The sequence below is a fragment of the Macaca mulatta genome, chromosome 13, assembly GCF_049350105.2.
Source record: "Macaca mulatta isolate MMU2019108-1 chromosome 13, T2T-MMU8v2.0, whole genome shotgun sequence".
NCBI classification, from domain to species: Eukaryota; Metazoa; Chordata; class Mammalia; order Primates; family Cercopithecidae; genus Macaca; species Macaca mulatta.
The window spans coordinates 53,529,850-53,547,169 of record NC_133418.1 but is presented as its reverse complement, the minus strand read 5'-3'; the positions used below and the strand labels follow the sequence as shown (position 1 = coordinate 53,547,169).

The 17,320-nt window shown below is 41.8% G+C and overlaps 1 protein-coding gene across 4 annotated transcripts in view; it reads right to left on the bottom strand.

Annotated features, from left to right (window-relative positions):
* The window catches only part of PAIP2B (poly(A) binding protein interacting protein 2B), a 35,164-nt gene extending 24,853 nt beyond the window's left edge, over positions 1-10,311 (bottom strand). The window contains exons 1-2 of one of the 4 annotated variants that reach the window (XM_002799275.4): positions 10,132-10,309; positions 9,408-9,463 (exon numbers count right to left, since the gene is read on the bottom strand). Coding sequence is in view for 1 of the 4 variants with exons in the window: in XM_077958573.1 (XP_077814699.1) it covers positions 9,408-9,463; positions 9,546-9,601 (112 nt within the window). In the remaining 3 variants the exon portion in view is untranslated. Of the gene's footprint in view, positions 1-9,407; positions 9,464-9,545; positions 9,641-10,131 lie in introns of those variants that run through there. The other 3 variants (XM_077958574.1, XM_077958573.1, NM_001194156.1) reach the window with 3 other exon arrangements.
* Between the last annotated feature and the right edge of the window lie 7,009 nt (positions 10,312-17,320).

Below are 17,320 nucleotides of genomic sequence, written 5' to 3'. Positions count from 1 at the left end.
CGGTTCAAGTGATTCTCCTGCCTCAGCCTCCTGAGTAGCTGGGATTACAGGAGTCCACCACCATGCCCAGCTAACTTTTCTATTTTTAGTAGAGACAGGGTTTCACCATTTCACCATGTTGGTCAGGCTGGTCTCAAACTCCTGACCTCAGGTGATCTGCCCACCTGGGCCTCCCAAAGTGCTGGGGTTACAGGTGTGAGCCACCATGCCCAGTCTATACTTTTGAATTACATTCTATAGGAAATTAAAGTTTTGAATTTTTTTCACCTTCATAACTTCCAAGTTAACAGAATTAAACCACAATACTTCATTCTTTCAAAGCCTGTACCCAGGCAAAGTTTTACTGTATTGCTTCTTGCTTTCAATGGATATGAAACAGAGTCCTGGTAGGCACACTGTGTTACCTGCAAAGATGCAGAACTAAATGGTTCCGTATTCAGTATTAAAAACAAAAGTCCTTAAACCTCAGATGGTGAGGGTAATACCTCACACTAGCAACAAAGCCTCAAATATGAAAAGATACCAAGAACACCACTAGCAAACAAAAATAAGCTCTGGGCTGGGAGCAGTAGCTCACGCCTACAATCCCAGCACTTTGGCAAGCCAAGGAGGGAGGATTACTTGAAGTCAGGAATTCAGGACCAGCCTGGGCAGCATAGCAAATTCATATCTCTACAAAAAATTTTTCAAATCTGCTGGGCGTGGTGGCATATACCTGTAGTCCTAGCTATCTGGGAGGCTGAGGCAAGAAAATCACTTGAGCCCACGAGTTTGAGGCTGCAGGAGCTAAGATCATGCCACTGCACTCCAGCCTGGGTGACAGACCGAGACCTAGATAATTACATTCTGCTCTACTCCTGTTTACACTAAAATCACTAAGTTAAAATGCTTTCATTCAGCCCAATAAAAATAAAGTGAAATGTGACTTTGGAGCTTGGCTAGCAAAAAAGAAAGAAAAAATAAAGCAAAACGACAAATAACTTACTGGGAGACAGTTTTGGTAACTTCAATGACAGATAAAAGGTTTGTATCCTTAGCCTATAAAGAAATCTTTAAAATTACTCAGAAAAAGAAAAATGATAGAAGAGATAAAATTATTTTATAATTTTATAAAATTACTCAGAAAAAAACAAATACTTTCCAACAGAAAATAGGCAATGGAGAAACAGGCACTTCCTACAAGAATAAAAATGGCCAATAAGCATATAAAAAGGACTCAAAAGCACTAGAAATTAAAGAAAATGTAATTAAAACAATGAGACTTTCTGCCTAAAGATGAGCAAAGATGACAAATGGAAGGGGGAAACTGGAACTCCGTCACTGTTGGTGGGAGTATATACTGAACCTATTTTCCTGCAGGATAATTTGAAAATTTCTATTAAAAACCCTAAAACTGTTTTGTTATTTTCCTCCAGAAATTCTATTTCTATGAATTCAGTCCAAAAATGCTTGCTGAGTCCATTAAAATGTATATATAAGGAAATTCACCTCTGGAGTGGCAATGATTCACTTAATATAGCTATTGATGATGCCAGGATATATTTACTGCCACAGAAACATGCCCAAAATATAGTAAGTGACAAAAGACTGTATTTCATGATTCTACTTTTAAAAATGTTTATATGCATAAAAAAGTATAAAAAGCAGCAAACCAGAATGTTTTGAGTGGCAGAATTAAAGGTTTTTCTTTTTTCCTTTTCTTTTTTTTTTTTTTGAGACAGCGTCTTACTCTGTCGAGTGCAATGGCGCGATCTCAGCTCACTGCAAGCTGCGCCTCCCGGGTTCACACCATTCTCCTGCCTCCTGTAGCTGGGACTACAGGCGTTTGCCACCATGCCCAGCTACCTTTTTTTTTTTTTTTTTTGTATTTTTAGTAGAGATGGGGTTTCACCGTGTTAGCCAGGATGGTCTCGATCTCCTGACCTCGTGATCCGCCTGCCTCGGCCTCCCAAAGTGCTGGAATTACAGGCGTGAGCCACCGCGTCCAGTCTAAAGGTTTTTCTTTATATTTTGTTAAATTATTGTAAAAAGAATGTGATTTCCTTTATAATCAGGGATAAGTGTTTTTTTCACATCCATTCTTTTTCTTATTTTTCTCATGTATGTATCCCATGTAGGCTACAGAGCTTGACTCCCTGCCTCTTGAGGTAAATCAGCCCATTTTTGGGATGTGCACTACACAAAGCTGCCCCATATCCCTTTTATTTTACAAGTTCTGGAAACATTTTTGTTTTAAATTGTTTTATTGTTCTCAGAGTACTTTTAAAAATATATGAAATTGAGGAAAAGACAAAGGAAAGGCTGACTCCCCACCTTCCTGGGGCAACTCTTCCAATTTTTGCTGCTATTGCTATGTATTCGCTGGGTACTAAAAAGATGGGCAGCCCTGTAGAACCTTTTTCTTATCTCGTTCTCATAATCCCATTTCATTCCTTCATTCACTTATTTTTAAGAGGGTTTTGTGTACAAATACATAGTTCAAAAAAATTTAAAATATAACTATCTATAAATGTATGTGGCAAAATCCCATTCATAGTCCTATTCTCCCTCCACAGCCAAACACTTTTAATTGGTTTCTTATACATCATTTCAGAAGTTATCTCTGCAAACACCCATGTATATTCTTATTCTACTCTTCTCTCTCAACACAAAAAGTAGCATACCATATACACTATACCATACATACACCATTCCTTGTTCCTTTTTTAAAAACACACACAATATCTAGTTCTTCCACATGAGTACATAGGTCTTTCTCATTCTTCTTTACAACTGCACAGTATTCCATCATTTGGATGTACCATCGTTTACTTCACCAGTTCCCTGATGGCAGGCACAGAAGTCATCCCTATCATACTAGTACAAACAATAATGCCAAGCATAACCACCTACACACACCAAATTCATTTCTGAAGCTGCCTTTCATGAGGCCTCTGTTTAAATCACCACAAGCCCACACGGTCACTAGGCTGAAAAGTTAGCCCCTTTTTTAGTTTTCATTATGTACAGCAGCATGTAACAAAAGATTCCCTTGGACAAAGCAAATGAACTCTTTGGTGATTTCATAAAAATAAATGGATAAACAGAACACCTAGGAGGAACCATTTCTATTTAACCATGCATATGTATGTATACAATACATGTATATGCACAAAAAGTATAAAATAAATCAATCAGGCCGGGCGCGGTGGCTCAAGCCTGTAATCCCAGCACTTTGGGAGGCCGAGACGGGCGGATCACGAGGTCAGGAGATGGAGACCATCCTGGCTAACACAGTGAAACCCCGTCTCTACTAAAAATACAAAAAACTAGCCGGGCGAGGTGGCGGGCACCTGTAGTCCCAGCTACTCAGGAGGCTGAGGCAGGAGAATGGCGTAAACCCGGGAGGCGGAGCTTGCATTGAGCTGAGATCTGACCACTGCACTCCAGCCTGGGTGACAGAGCAAGACTCCATCTCAAAACAAACAAACAAACAAACAAACAAAACAAATAAATCAAAGCACTAACCACTGTCTCAGTATGGTGGATCTGTGGAGTACTTTGTAGTACCCCGCTCCTAGACAATCAATTATTTCTAATTTCACAACAGTTAATATATACTATTTCTGCAATATAAAATGTTTAAAAATGTTAACTCAAATTAAGGTGGATACATTCCTTCAGTCTGTCCTATATTTGTACAGTGCTCCAGAGTGCTCAAATATCACTTCATTTTAAAAAAAACATTTATGTTTTCAAATATAGAGACAGGGTCTTGCTCTGTTGACCAGGCTGGTCTTGAACTCCTGGATTCTCCCACCTCTGCCTCCCAAAGTGCTGGTATTACAGGCGTGAGCCATCATCACGCCCGGCCAGCTTCATTTGAGAAATCTTTCCCCATCACTCCATATATTACTAATTATTCTTTTCTTCTTGTTTAGATAGCATTTTTGTTATACCTCTATTACCTCACTTGTCACATGATAATCAGCTGCTCACCCATCTGTCTCCCTTGATTGCTCATGAGCTCCTTGAGAAGAAGTCTCATTTTCAGGACCTTGAACAGTGTGCAACACATATATGCTTCACAGGCAGAGAAGAAGTAAATGATTTCACTACAGTGTAATCATTCCCAGAATTCAATTACCTGTATTTCTAAATTGTTCTAGATACTTGGCCAACAACCTAAGAATGTTTTACTCTTTCCCTAAAACTTCCATCCATTACTGAGTGTCTATGGTCATAGCTAACTCAATTGTGCCATGCCCTCCGGCCAAGCCCATGTATAGTTTTTCCTCTAAATGATTTTTAATTTTTGTTTTTATTTGCTGAACACTTATTTTTAATACAAAGAGCACATAAGTAAACTTCACCATCTCTATCTCTGTGCCTTTGCACCTGCTAGACTCTGTTTGGAATGATATCTCAAAGTTTTATTCACCTGGAAAGGATTCCTACTCACCCTTAAAGAATCAGCTTAAATACTACCTTCTCTGGGAAGCCTTTCTATCTGCCCATTCTTTTAGTAAGAGTTCAGAATTCCCACAGTTGAAACTGTAGACCCTGCCCTCATGGAGCTCATGGTCTAGTATGAAAAACAGCCATATGAACAAATAACCACACTATAATACTAAATGCAACACCAAAAGGGAAATGTATTGACTATTTGACATGTGTCAATTACCTTGTTAGATTCTTTATTAACAATTATCTATGATTACATTAGATAAGTATTTGAATTGGACAAAAGGCCATGAAACTCTAGAACTTCTATACTGTCAATTGTCTTCTAAAGAAACTCTCCAAAGGGTTCTTTTAGAATATGCTACAGTCATACCGAGAGGTGAGGACAGCTGGACTTCCTGGGTCGAGTGGGGACTTGGGGAACTTTCCTGTCTTACAAGAGTATTGTAAAATGCACCAGTCATTGTTCTGCAAAACACCCCACTCAGCACTCTGTAAAACAAACCAATCAGCACTCTGTAAAATGCACCAATCAGCGCTCTGTAAAATGCACCAATCAGCACTCTGTAAAATGCACCAATCAGCAGGATCCTAAAAGTAGCCAATTGCGGGGAGGATTAAAAAAGGGCACTCTCGATAGGCCAGAAACGGAACACGGGAGGGTACAAATAAGGGAATAAAAGCTGGCCACCGGAGCCAGCAGCAGCAACCTGCTTGGGTCCCCTTCCACGCTATGGAAGCCATGTTCTTTCATGCTTCACAATAAACCTCACTCTTCGGGTCTGTGCCATCTTTAAGAGTTGTAACACTCACCGCCAAGGTCTGGGGTTCCATTCTTGAAGTCAGTGAGACCATGAACCCACAGACAGGAACCAACTCCAGACACAATACAACTATTGTGCGAGTGTGGCATACACAAAAAGCATATCTGTAGCATATCTGTGTGATTGATAATACATACAACCAACCTTACTTCTTTGGCCACAAGTGACTGGACCAGGGCTCAGTGCTTCAGCTAAGGACAACATATAGGCTGAACTTCAGGGAGATCAATCACCAAAGACATGGCGTAGCTCAAAATTCTCCCTAATAGGGGTCTTCTGTTTTTAGAAAGTGACAGACTAATCCAATCAGATATTCTTTCTTGGAAAATACAAATGTTGAGTGAACGAAGGAAAAGAGGGCAGGTCTTCAGAGCTCAAATACTAAATACCGCTAAATTAATGTTCTATGAGGTTCTGAAAGTACTAGGGCCAAGAGACAATATGGCTGCTTAGATGACTTCCCATCCAAGTTTACATTCAGCCTTCATCACCAAAGCTGATACGTGTGTGCCTCTTCCTTGCAACCCACCAGGGACTAACATATCATATACCACTTTTGATATCAGGAAACAGGCTCAGAAGTCCAAGAGCTTGATCAAAGGAACTCAGTTGGTAGGCAGCAGAACCATAATTCAAAGACTCAGGTCAGCATGATTCTTCTGTGATATCCTGCCACTTACATGGGTAAGTGGCCTCAAAATCAACAAAAGACAAGTAGAGGCTGACATGCAACAATGGAGAGAGGCTCAAAAGGAAAAGTTTTTACACAAAAATAGAAAAGAAATGTTCTGGAAGTATGTCTGGGGATGTGAAGTAGGAGCAGGCACACCAGGTTTACCTTGGTCAAGTGAATCTATAATTCCAACCTAGGCCTCTCCCCGGAGCTCCTGACATAGGTATCTGTCTTTCTTATGCAAATATAAAATCCACAGGGCAGGACCTTAATCTCTAGCTTGTTCACCACAGATTAAAGCAGAGTTTGAGGCTGGATGCAGAGGCTCATGCCTGTAATCCCAGCACTGTGGGAAGCCAAGGTGGAAGGATCCCCCGAGGTCAGGATATCGAGACCAGCCTGGCCAACATGGTGAAACCCTGTCTCTACTAAAATGCAAAAATTAGCTGGGCATGGTGGTGTGAGCCTATAATCCCAGCTACTTGGAGTCTGAGGCAGGAGAATCACTTGAACCCAGGAGGCGGACATTGCAGTGAGCTGAGATCGTGCCATTGCACTCCAGGCGGGGCGACAAGAGCGAAACTCCATCTCAAAAAAACAAAGACAAAAACAAAAAACAAGTTGTGTTTTTTTTTTTTTTTTTTTTTTTTTTTTTGAAGCAGAGTCTCACTCTTGCCCAGGCTGGAGTGCAGTGGCGCGATCTTGGCTCACTGCAACTTCCGCCTCTTGGGTTCAAGCAAGTCTCTGCCTCAGCCTCCTGAATAGCTGGGACTACAGGCGCCTGCCACCACTCCTGGCTAATTTTGTTGTATTTTTAGTAGAGACAGGGTTCCACCATCCTGGCCAGGTTGGTATTGAACTCCTGACCTCGTGATCCACCTGCCTTAGCCTCCCAAAGTGCTGGGATTACAGGCGTGAGTCACCGTGCCCGGCCGAGTCTGACTTATAGTAAGTGCTTAATATATGATAAATGAACAAACTGAACAAATGAATATATGATAAATGAATAAATATATGAATAAATGTACAAACTATCAAATAAGCTAAAGAAATACTCCACATTGTTGGGGAAAAGGCTAAAAATGAAACAGACCCTAGCAGTCCCTTACAAATACAGTTCATCCTCATTACTTGTGGATCTCATATTTGCAAATTTGCTTACTTGCTAAAATGTCTTTGTAATCCCCAAATTAATACTTGTGGAGCTTTCAAGGTGACTCATGGATATATACATAGTAGTGAAAAATATGTCACTCCTTGCCCACGTCCCAAGCTAAGATCAAATAAGGTGACCCTCAGCCTCGTCTCAGCTCTCATACAAAACTGACCAGAGGACAGAGACAGCAGAAGGCAGTGCAGCGTAGTGCAAGAAGCTCTGGCTCTGGGGCCATCTGGACGAGTCTGAATCTTAACTCTGGCACCTGTTAGTGGAGCGGCCTCAGGCAAATCGCTTAACACTTCTGTACTTCCTTTATTCTTTTGTAAATAAAGAAAATTCAATCTACCAGGATGAGTTGTTTTTAGGAATTAAGATTGTAATCTATGTGAGATATCTATATATGTATATATTTTCCCTAGGAACAAGGGTTGAATATTTGATAATCCAGTGTTCTTGGCAACTTTATAGAATATAACTACTGCAAATAATGAGAATCGACTATAATTATTTATAAAGAAATAACAGAGAAGTAGGCAAAAACAATTATTTGGATGAGGCAGACGCAGGCTTCAAGATTTTGAAGAAACAGAATTTCACCAGGCACATAAGGTGTGGAAAAGGCTTGCAAGGAATGGTGCCTACAGAGAGAGGTGCAGATGGTGGAAAAGAACAGGCAGGTTCAGGAAATGGCACTTCAGGAAGTCTAGGCAGTAGAAGATGCCTAGGCAGTAGAAGATGAGGTCGGAACATGGTGCCATCGTGCTTCTCTGAACCCTGTATATTCCTTGTACTGCAGAACCTCACTCTCTGCATTAAATTATTGGTTTCTAGTTCTCTCTTCCATTAAACTGTGAGGTCAAGGTCTCTAAGGTCCTCAAGGTCAAGGTCTCTAAGAAGAAATCATAGCTAGAGTCCTCTAAATTTGCAAACAAGTTATTATTAAACACAAATACTCCCAAAAAAGACTGTACAAAAATAACTTTGGTTTTCAGCTGCAGTCATAGCAATTCACAACTGGTACAGATTTGCAATTTGTCCAGGATTTTTCTCTGATGACTGCTGTAACTCTCATAAACTCTTTTCATTGTTTTAGACACCCAGTCATTTGTTGGAACAGTTTTAAGATCTTGCTCTTTTTAGTGTAATTGATTAATTGGTTGATTGACTGAGATGGGGTCTCACTATGTTGCCCAGGTTGGTCTTAAACTCCTAGGTTCAAGCAATCCTCCTGCCTCAGCCTCCTAAGTGGCTGGGATTACAAGCGCACACCACTGTGCTAGGCTCTAGTGTGATTTATTAACAAGGCTTAAACATATGGTCCATTAGACAAGGCTGCCACCTCAGAGTAAAGATTTCTTTTAATTCACTATAATAGACTTTTTTCTTTATATGCAAGATACAATTTTACCACAGTAAAATACAAGGAAGCATATTGATATATACATTACAAACAGGATAAGGAAAGCAATATAATTTTTTTCACAAAAGCTTGCAAAATTCTGGCCAAAACACAGTTAACATGATGTTAAACTCACAGCTTACATTTCTCCACTGAAAGCTAGGAAAAACAATTCCAATTTTTCTAAAGTCAGGAAACTAAGCACTGTGAGAATTTACAAGATTTTGTAAACTTGTATATTCTCCCCACCCCGATATACAAGTAGCCAAAGGAGCCTATCAGTCTTACCCCAACACTTCAATCTCCTTCAACCTCCAAAATAAAACCCTCACCATCCAATATCTGAATTTATATTTTCAAACATCTAAAATCTTAATCAAAACTAAGAGCAGTGCATTAGCTTTTCCCCACAAAATTATTGGTATAATTTTACTTAGGCACAACTTAGTTTGTGCTATTACCTAGAAACATATGGCTAGAACCGACATTACTAGAAACCAAACGAATATACTATGAAGGTGAAAAGGGAATAGGGAACGTTGTTTTTAAACAGATTCAATGCTGTTATTATCCATTCATAGGTTGGGTGTGATCAAATCACACTGTGCTGTACAACTAAGTATGTTCTGTATTTTATGACAAAATAGGGTAGCCAGGTCCTTACACTGCAAACTCCCAGAAACCCCAGTTAAGCTGTTTAAAGTATAATCCAATTCAATTTACTTAAAATAATAGTAACAAAATTTAAATCCCTTGCTTCTAGTTAGCCCTTTTCAACTGCATTTTCAGCAATTACCACCAAAAGAACGGCATTAGGACAAAGATTCTAGAGCGGGTATAATGATCAAATGCCATCTTAAGGAAGGCAAAAACAGTTTACCATGAACAAAACCGATTAAAGTTCCCAACCTTGCCAAACTCCCTGTTCAACGTATTCTGCCTCTCTCGGTTCACCTTTCAGCTGCCTGGAAGAGGCAAGTGGAAAATGTTAGTTTTCTGGAGAGATGAGAATGGAATTTAGAGGTTGGTCGGGGGTGATGGACTCACTCACGGACCGCAGGGCACAAGAGAAGTGGCGAACGTCTCCCAGGCAAATGAGGCATGAAGAATGAGGGCTGGAGTCAATCGGGAGATGGAGCAAGTATAAAACGGCAGAGGACGCGCAGGGGCCCGCGAATGGGGGAGGGGCAGGAAGCGCAATCCCTCCCCTCCAGCCCGGGGAGAGGGGCGGGGGATGCCGCGCGGGTCAATTTGCCTAGCATTGTTGCACCTGGGTAGCAATGGGACTCAGGCCAAGAATCCGGTTCGAGTGTTAGGAGGACGCTAAGGGGAGTCAGGAACATGGGTGGGGGTAGGGGTGAGGGGGAAACAGAGCACCTGTGCGGGGGGAAAGGGACGAAAACCCCCTATCGCCCCGGAGGGGCAGGGGCTGACCCCAGCGGACGCCCCTTTTCGCCGATGGTCGCGACGTGGGATCCCGTGCGCTTTCCCTCCCCACAGGAGCTCGGGCAGGCGCGTGCCGCCCCTCACAGCCCCGACGGCGGCAGAAAGGGAGGCGCAGGGCGCCCCCAGAGCCAGGAGAACAGCGCTTCCCTCGAGTCCTTTCCCCAGCAGCCCGGGCACCCGAGCCCACCTGGGCTGACCAGAAGCCCCTCCTTCAGATCGTACTCTGCCACTCCTCCGAGAGCTTAAGCTGTTGCCGTAGAGGTCGCCGTCGCCAGAACAGTCTCGGCCTTTAGTACCAAAGCGTGAAGCACAGAACCCGAGAAGCGCCACTACCACTTGCCAGGTTACCTCTTACTGCACACTACCTCCTCGCCCCGCCCCCGAACCCAAGCCATTGGTTGCCGGGCACCGCCCCATTCGTCTATTGGGCCGAAGAGGATGCCGTTCGGTCACCTAGAATGGCATATGTGGCTTTTATTGGTCTAAATGTGAAGCAGTGCCCGCCCACTCTCTCAGAAGTTTCAGCTTCTGATTGGTTTTAATGTCTGTCTTTTCTCTTCCTTCATTTTTTTTCCTGTGGTGGAACACCTCCTTGCGGGAGACGCCGGCTCTGATTGGCTGAAAGGACGCTACGCTAGCCTGGGATAGGCATTGGGCCAAGGATGCGCCCGGCCCACTCGTTGGGGAGGAGACCAAGCGCCTCACTCTGGGTTTGTTTACACAGACTCTTGCTCCAGCTTCGTCTATTGGCTGAGCTGGAAGCCACTGCCACCGAGTTTTGCCTGTCAGCCTGCAAGGAGGACGGTAGGGGTGGGCCTCGGTAGGATTTCCCCCAGCTGTCAATTACCAAAGGAAGAGCTTTGATGCAAGCTGCTTCGGACCTGGTGCTATTCTCTGTAGGGAAAATTAAGGAGTTAAGCTCCTTGGGATGCTGGAAGGAAGCAAAGGGACGCTGGAAGGAAGCCGACGGATGCTTCCACTTTTCTAGAAACAAACCTAACTTCTTGAGTGCTTTAAAAAAATAAAACTTGGCCGGGCGCGGTGACTCACGCCTGTAATCCCAGCACTTTGGGAGGCCGAGGCGGGCGGATCACAAGGTCAGGAGTTCGAGACCAGCCTCGCCAGTATGTTGAAACCCCGTCTCTACTAAAAATGCAAAAATTAGCTGGGCGTGGTGGCGGGCGCCTGTAGTCCCAGCTACTCTGGAGGCTGAGGCAGGAGAATCACTTGAACCCGGGAGGCAGAGGTTGCAGTGAGTCAAGATCACACCACTGCTCTCCAGTCTGGGCAACAGAGTGAGATTCTGTCTCAAAAATAAATAAATAAAAACTAAAATAAAACTTTATTTCCCCTCTTGGATTTATGATGTCCAATCTGCCTGCAAAGGACTTCGAATTGTATTCCACAGGAAGTGGGGATTTCTTTTTTTTTTTTTTTTTTTTTTTGAGACGGAGTCTGGCTCTGTCGCCCGGGCTGGAGTGCAGTGGCCGGATCTCAGCTCACTGCAAGCTCCGCCCCCCGGGTTTACGCCATTCTCCTGCCTCAGCCTCCCGAGTAGCTGGGACTACAGGCGCCCGCCGCCTCGCCCGGCTAGTTTTTTGTATTTTTTTTTTTTAGTAGAGACGGGGTTTCACCGTGTTAGCCAGGATGGTCTCGATCTCCTGACCTCGTGATCCGCCCGTCTCGGCCTCCCAAAGTGCTGGGATTACAGGCTTGAGCCACCGCGCCCGGCCGAAGTGGGGATTTCTTTGTGGAGCTCTTACTTTATACGTTTTTCTCTCCGCCTCCCCCCCTCCCACCTCTCAAGCTGACTGTATACATGACACAAAGTTAATAAGAGATTGCCGAAGGAATGGAAAAATATAAAAATGAAGAAGACAAACTCAAATAACAATTACAGATATTAGCTATATACTTTGATACGATTTGGCTCTGTGTCCCCACCCAAATCTCATGTTGAATTATAATTCCCAGTGTTGGAGGAGGGACCTGGTGGGAGGTGATTGGATCATGGGGGCAGATATCCCCCTTGATGTTCTCATGATAGTGAGTGAGTTCTCACAAGATCTGATGGTAAAAAAAGTGTTTGTCACTTCCCCCTTAGCTCTCTCTCCCTCTTGCCAACATGTGAAAACGTGGTTGCTTCCCCTTTGCCCTGATTGTAAGTTTCCTGAGGCCTCTGCAGCCATGCCTCCTGTACAGCCTGTGGAACTGTGAGTCAATTAAACCTCTTTTCTTTATAAATTACTCAGTCTCAGGTAGTTCTTTATAGCAGTGTGAGAATGGACTAATACATACTTCATGTTAAATAATATAATAAGTAAATACATAAATAAATACATTCATTCAACAAATATTATTTAGCGTCTACTATGAATGTTCTAGGCTCTGATCAAGGAATTGGGTATATGATATGAATAAGACAATGAAGATGCACCCATGGTGTTTATACTGTAGTGAAGGAGACTGACAACAGAAAAGTAACCAATAAATAATAAAATGGTATGTTATGAGTAAATGCTACAAAGGAAAATAAAGCAGAGTTATGGGATGGTTGGGGAAATGGCTATTTTAAGTAGGATGGTTAGTTTAAGAATTGTTTGAGGAAACAGCACTGAACAGAGATGTGAATAATGTGAAGAAGTGAAGAGTGGGAAGGGGCTAATAAGCAGGGCCACTATAGTGCACAACTCCAGGATCACTAGTCACATTGCTGCATGTATTTTGAAGTTGTATATTAGGTGTACATCCATTTAGGGCTGCCTACTCTGGTTTAAAGCTTTATTTGCTTACATAATTTAAATGAATACTGCAAGAAACATGTGTCTTTTAGATAAAAAAATCTGTCTCTAAGATAGCATCCCCATACCCTCCACTGCTTCTTTCCCTGAATTGGCCTTCAGGTGTATGATGACAGAAAGTTTACACAATCTCATAGCTTTGAAAAACAGGCTCTTCAGGTCCACATGGTGTCCTTGTACATTCAGAAATACTCTTTGAGGATGAACCTTTATTGCCAGGATAGCAATGGGATGTAAGGAAGGGTTGATGAAATTCTCTTGTCTCACTTCCTACCACTGGTGTCATCTATTATAAATTCATGGCTGGGTATTACCAGTGATAAAGAGGAAAGTCTTAAAAGCAGGCAGAAAAAAAAGTGGCCATTTTAAGTAGAATGGTTAGTTTAAGAGCTGTTTGTGGAAAGACCATTGAACAGAGATGTGAAGAAGTGAAGAGCAGGAAGGGGCTGGGAAACATACAGAGGGGAAAAATAGATAAGAATTACAGCAAATTTCTTATCAGAAACTATGGAGGCCAAAAGACAATGAAGGAATGAGGTAGTAATGTGGGTATCTGGTGGTGCTGTGCAAGGACAGATAGGAGACAAAAACCAGTCATAAAGTTTAGGAGATGATGTCAATGAGAGGGAGGGAGGCAAGAGAAGCCCATCACCCTTCCCCACATCCTATTGCTATTAAGGCAATAAATCTTCAACGTTGAAGATTACATCATTTTGTTTTTTAAAATTTAATTGTGGTAAAATATATATAAAATTTACCATCTTAACTATTTTAAGTGTACAGTTCAGTTACAGTAAGTGCATTTACATTGTTGTGCAATCATCACCACAATCCACCTGCAGAACATTTTCATCATTCCTAACAAAAATTCTGTACCCATTAAACACTAACTCCCCATTCTCCCCTTCCCCCAGCCCCTGGAAATCACCATTCTGTTTTTCGTATCTATGAATTTGACTGCTCCAGGTATCACATGTAAGTGAAATTATGTAATATTTGTCCTTCCGTGTTTGGCTTTGTCTCCCACGTTTAAGTATCAGAATTTATTTTCTTTTTAAGGCTGAGTAGTATCATTATAGGTATATGTCCTATTTTGTTTATCAATTCATCCATTGATGGACATGTGGGTTGTTTCTATCTTTTGCCTATTGTGAATAATGTTGGTATGCAAATATCTGTTCAAGGGCCTGCTTTCAATTATTTTAGGTATGTATCCAGAAGTGGAATCGCTAGGCCATATAGTAATTCTATGTTTAATTTTTTGAGGAGCCACCATACTGTTTTCCACAGTGGCTGCACCATCTTGCATTCCCACCAACAGTGTACAAAGGTTCCAATTTCTACACATCCTTGCCAACAGTAGTTTCTTTTCTGTTTTTTTTTTTTTTTTAAAGTAATAGCCATCCCAGGCCGGGCGCGGTGGCTCAAGCCTGTAATCCCAGCACTTTGGGAGGCCGAGGCGGGCGGATCACAAGGTCAGGAGATCGAGACCACAGTGAAACCCTGTCTCTACTAAAAATACAAAAAATTAGCCGGGCGCGGTGGCGGGCGCCTGTAGTCCTAGCTACTCAGGAGGCTGAGACAGGAGAATGGCGTGAACCCAGGAGGCGGAGCTTGCAGTGAGCCGAGATCGCGCCACTGCACTCCAGCCTGGGCAACAGCGTGAGACTCCGTCTCAAAAAAAAAAAAAAAAAAAAAAAAAAAAAAAAAAAGTAATAGCCATCCCAATGAGTGTGAAATGGTATGTTATTAAGGTTTTGGTTTGCATTTTATTTTATTTTTCCTATAACTCAGAATGCAATTTTATTTCATTTATTTTTCAAGACAGGGTCTTGTTCTTTCACCCAAGCTGGAGTGCAGTGGCGTGATCACGGCTCACTACAGCCTCAACCTTGGGCTCAAGCAATGCTTCCACCTTGGCCTGCCAAGTAGCTGGGACTACAGGCACGTGCCGCCATGCCCAGCTAATTTTTAAATTTTTTGTAGATATGGGATCTCACTATGTTGCCTAGGGTGGTCTTATGCCTGGACTCAAATGATCCTCCCAACTCAGCCTCCCAAACTGCTGGGATTACAGGCATGAGGTACCACTCCCAGCTTGGTTTGCATTTACCTAATGATTAGTTATGTTGAGCATCTTTTTTTTTTTTTTTGGTGCCTATTGGCAACTTGAACATCTGTTTTGGAGAAATGTCTATTCAAGTCCTTTGCCCATTTTTTGAATCAGATTGTTTTCTTTTTGAGTTGTAGGGGTTTAAAGAAACATTCTCAACATTAACCCCTTATCAGATATATGATTTGCAAATATCCTGTGAGTTGCCCTTTCTCTATATTGATAGTGTCCTTTAATACTTGGGGACTATATTTCTGATTGTGCAAGTATACCATCTGGCCCTAGAGAGCTTATTTTTCAAAGCTATAAGATCTCATAAGCCCTCTCTTACCATACTCCTGAAGGCCACCTTAGGGAAAGAAGCACTGATGGGTATGGAGAGATTATTACAGAGACAGATCATTTTTTTCCCAAAAGAGCTAAGCATTTCTTATAAGGTTCATTTTATTTAACCAGACAAAGCTTTAAAGTGGAGTGGATATCTAGTTGGTTTTTGGTCTCCCCTCACAACCTAGAGAGGTTCCTGGAAGAAAATGAGATAAGCTGGGAGATAAAGAAATCAGTGGATACTCCAAAGGCCAACCAAAAGATTCTTCTAGACATCTTCAGGTACCCCAAGAAGAATATAAAAAAGAGAAGAGTCTTTGACTCCTCTCTCAAGAGAGTTGTATTATCCATTCATGGTAGAATCAGGAGGACTTCTACAACCGAGGATCACTAACCCTGGGCATTTTCCACTTGAGCATTTCAACACTTCTTTCTGGGCACCATCCTCCACTCATCTATGACTTAATCAGTCCAAGCACCCAGGCTTATACTACTAGGCAAATAATCTTTCTATGGGGACATCGACTAACCCACAATAAAATACCTAGAGATACTGGCATTTGGAAGTACCCAAGGAATTTCTGGATCCCACCTTATTCCCTGTGGAGAGACCAACTACTCAACAAGCCCCATTACACATTGTTATCTTTATAGTACCTCATTCTTTTTTTCTTTCTTTTTGGAGACAGGGTCTTGCTCTATTGCCTAGGCGGAAGTAGAGTAGCACCATCATAGCTCACTGCAGTCTCAAACTCCTGGGCTCAAGTGATTCTCCCTCCACAGTCTCCCAAATAATGGGGATTATAGGTATACACCACCATGTCCTGATCATTTATTTATTTATTTTTGTACAGATAGGGTCTTGTTATATTGCCCAGGCTGGTCCTAAACTCCTGGCCTCAAGCAATCTTGCCACCTTGGCTTCCAAAGCCCTGGGATTACAGGTGTAAGCCACTGTGCCTGGCCTAGTGCCTCATTCTTTAATATAAACAGATAGTTAATGATTACCAGAAAATTGAGGAAAGCCTCTAACATAAATGACAAAGATCAAAATAAATATACAGAAAAAATTAACTCAGTGGTAACAGAAATAATGCAAGAAGCAAAGGAAAATGGAAAAAAACCCTTAATATTCTTTAAAAAAAAGATACTGTATCACTAAATAAGAATAAAATGCTGCTTCTAAAAAAGAAACATTCAGAGAACAAAAAAGCATTCTTGGAAATTAAAAATAAGAACTCTTCAAAATTTAGAGCTTTATTTTGCTCTCACATATCAGCAGCCTGGAAGTAAGAAACTCCGGGGCTTCCACATTTCACACAGCAGGCAAGAGCAAGTAAAGAAGGCTATGTCTCTGCCCTCAAGAGACTTCAAGGAAGTCTTTCACTCACCATTTCCATCCAGCTGAATAGAACGTAGTCATCTGGATAAACTTAGCTTGCAGGAGAGACTGAGAAATGAGTTATATGACCAAGTGACTAGTTAAACACAAGTTTTACTATTAAGTAAAAAGAGGAGAATGGATCTAAAGATCACAGAAAAACTAGAAGATAAAGACATGAAATTTTATAATGTCTCATGAAGCAAAATAAAAAAGAAAGTTAGATGGAAAGTAGGAGAGAAAGTATGATAAATGTTCTAGAAGGATAGAGTAGTCCCCAGGAGAGGAGGAAATAAATTAAATATCAAAAACATGCCTCATAACCAAAATAACCTGAGTCCCTTAATTGAAGGAGTTCATCAAGTGCCCAACACTTTGAATATAAAGGGCCCACACCAGTAATAAGTAACACTTGTTAAATTTTAACTGTGTGCCAGGTATCAATTTAAGCACTTAACATGTATTAACCCCATTTAATTTTCAAAACAACAGTGTGAGTACTGCTACTATTCCCATTTTACAAATGGATAAACTGAGGCAGATCATTTAGCTAGTAAGTGGTGGTGTTCTGTGTTCCTGCAGAGGAGGAATGCATTCAGATGTCTAACCTGATAACACTACACAAGTACCAAGAAGGCACAAAGAGATGTATTGTGCATATTATGAGGTTTTCCATGCTTCAGGCTTACAAGCAGGTCAGCAAATGAGAGAGGCAGGAGGGGTAACTGGTTTTGGGTTTAATTGTGGCTAGCGG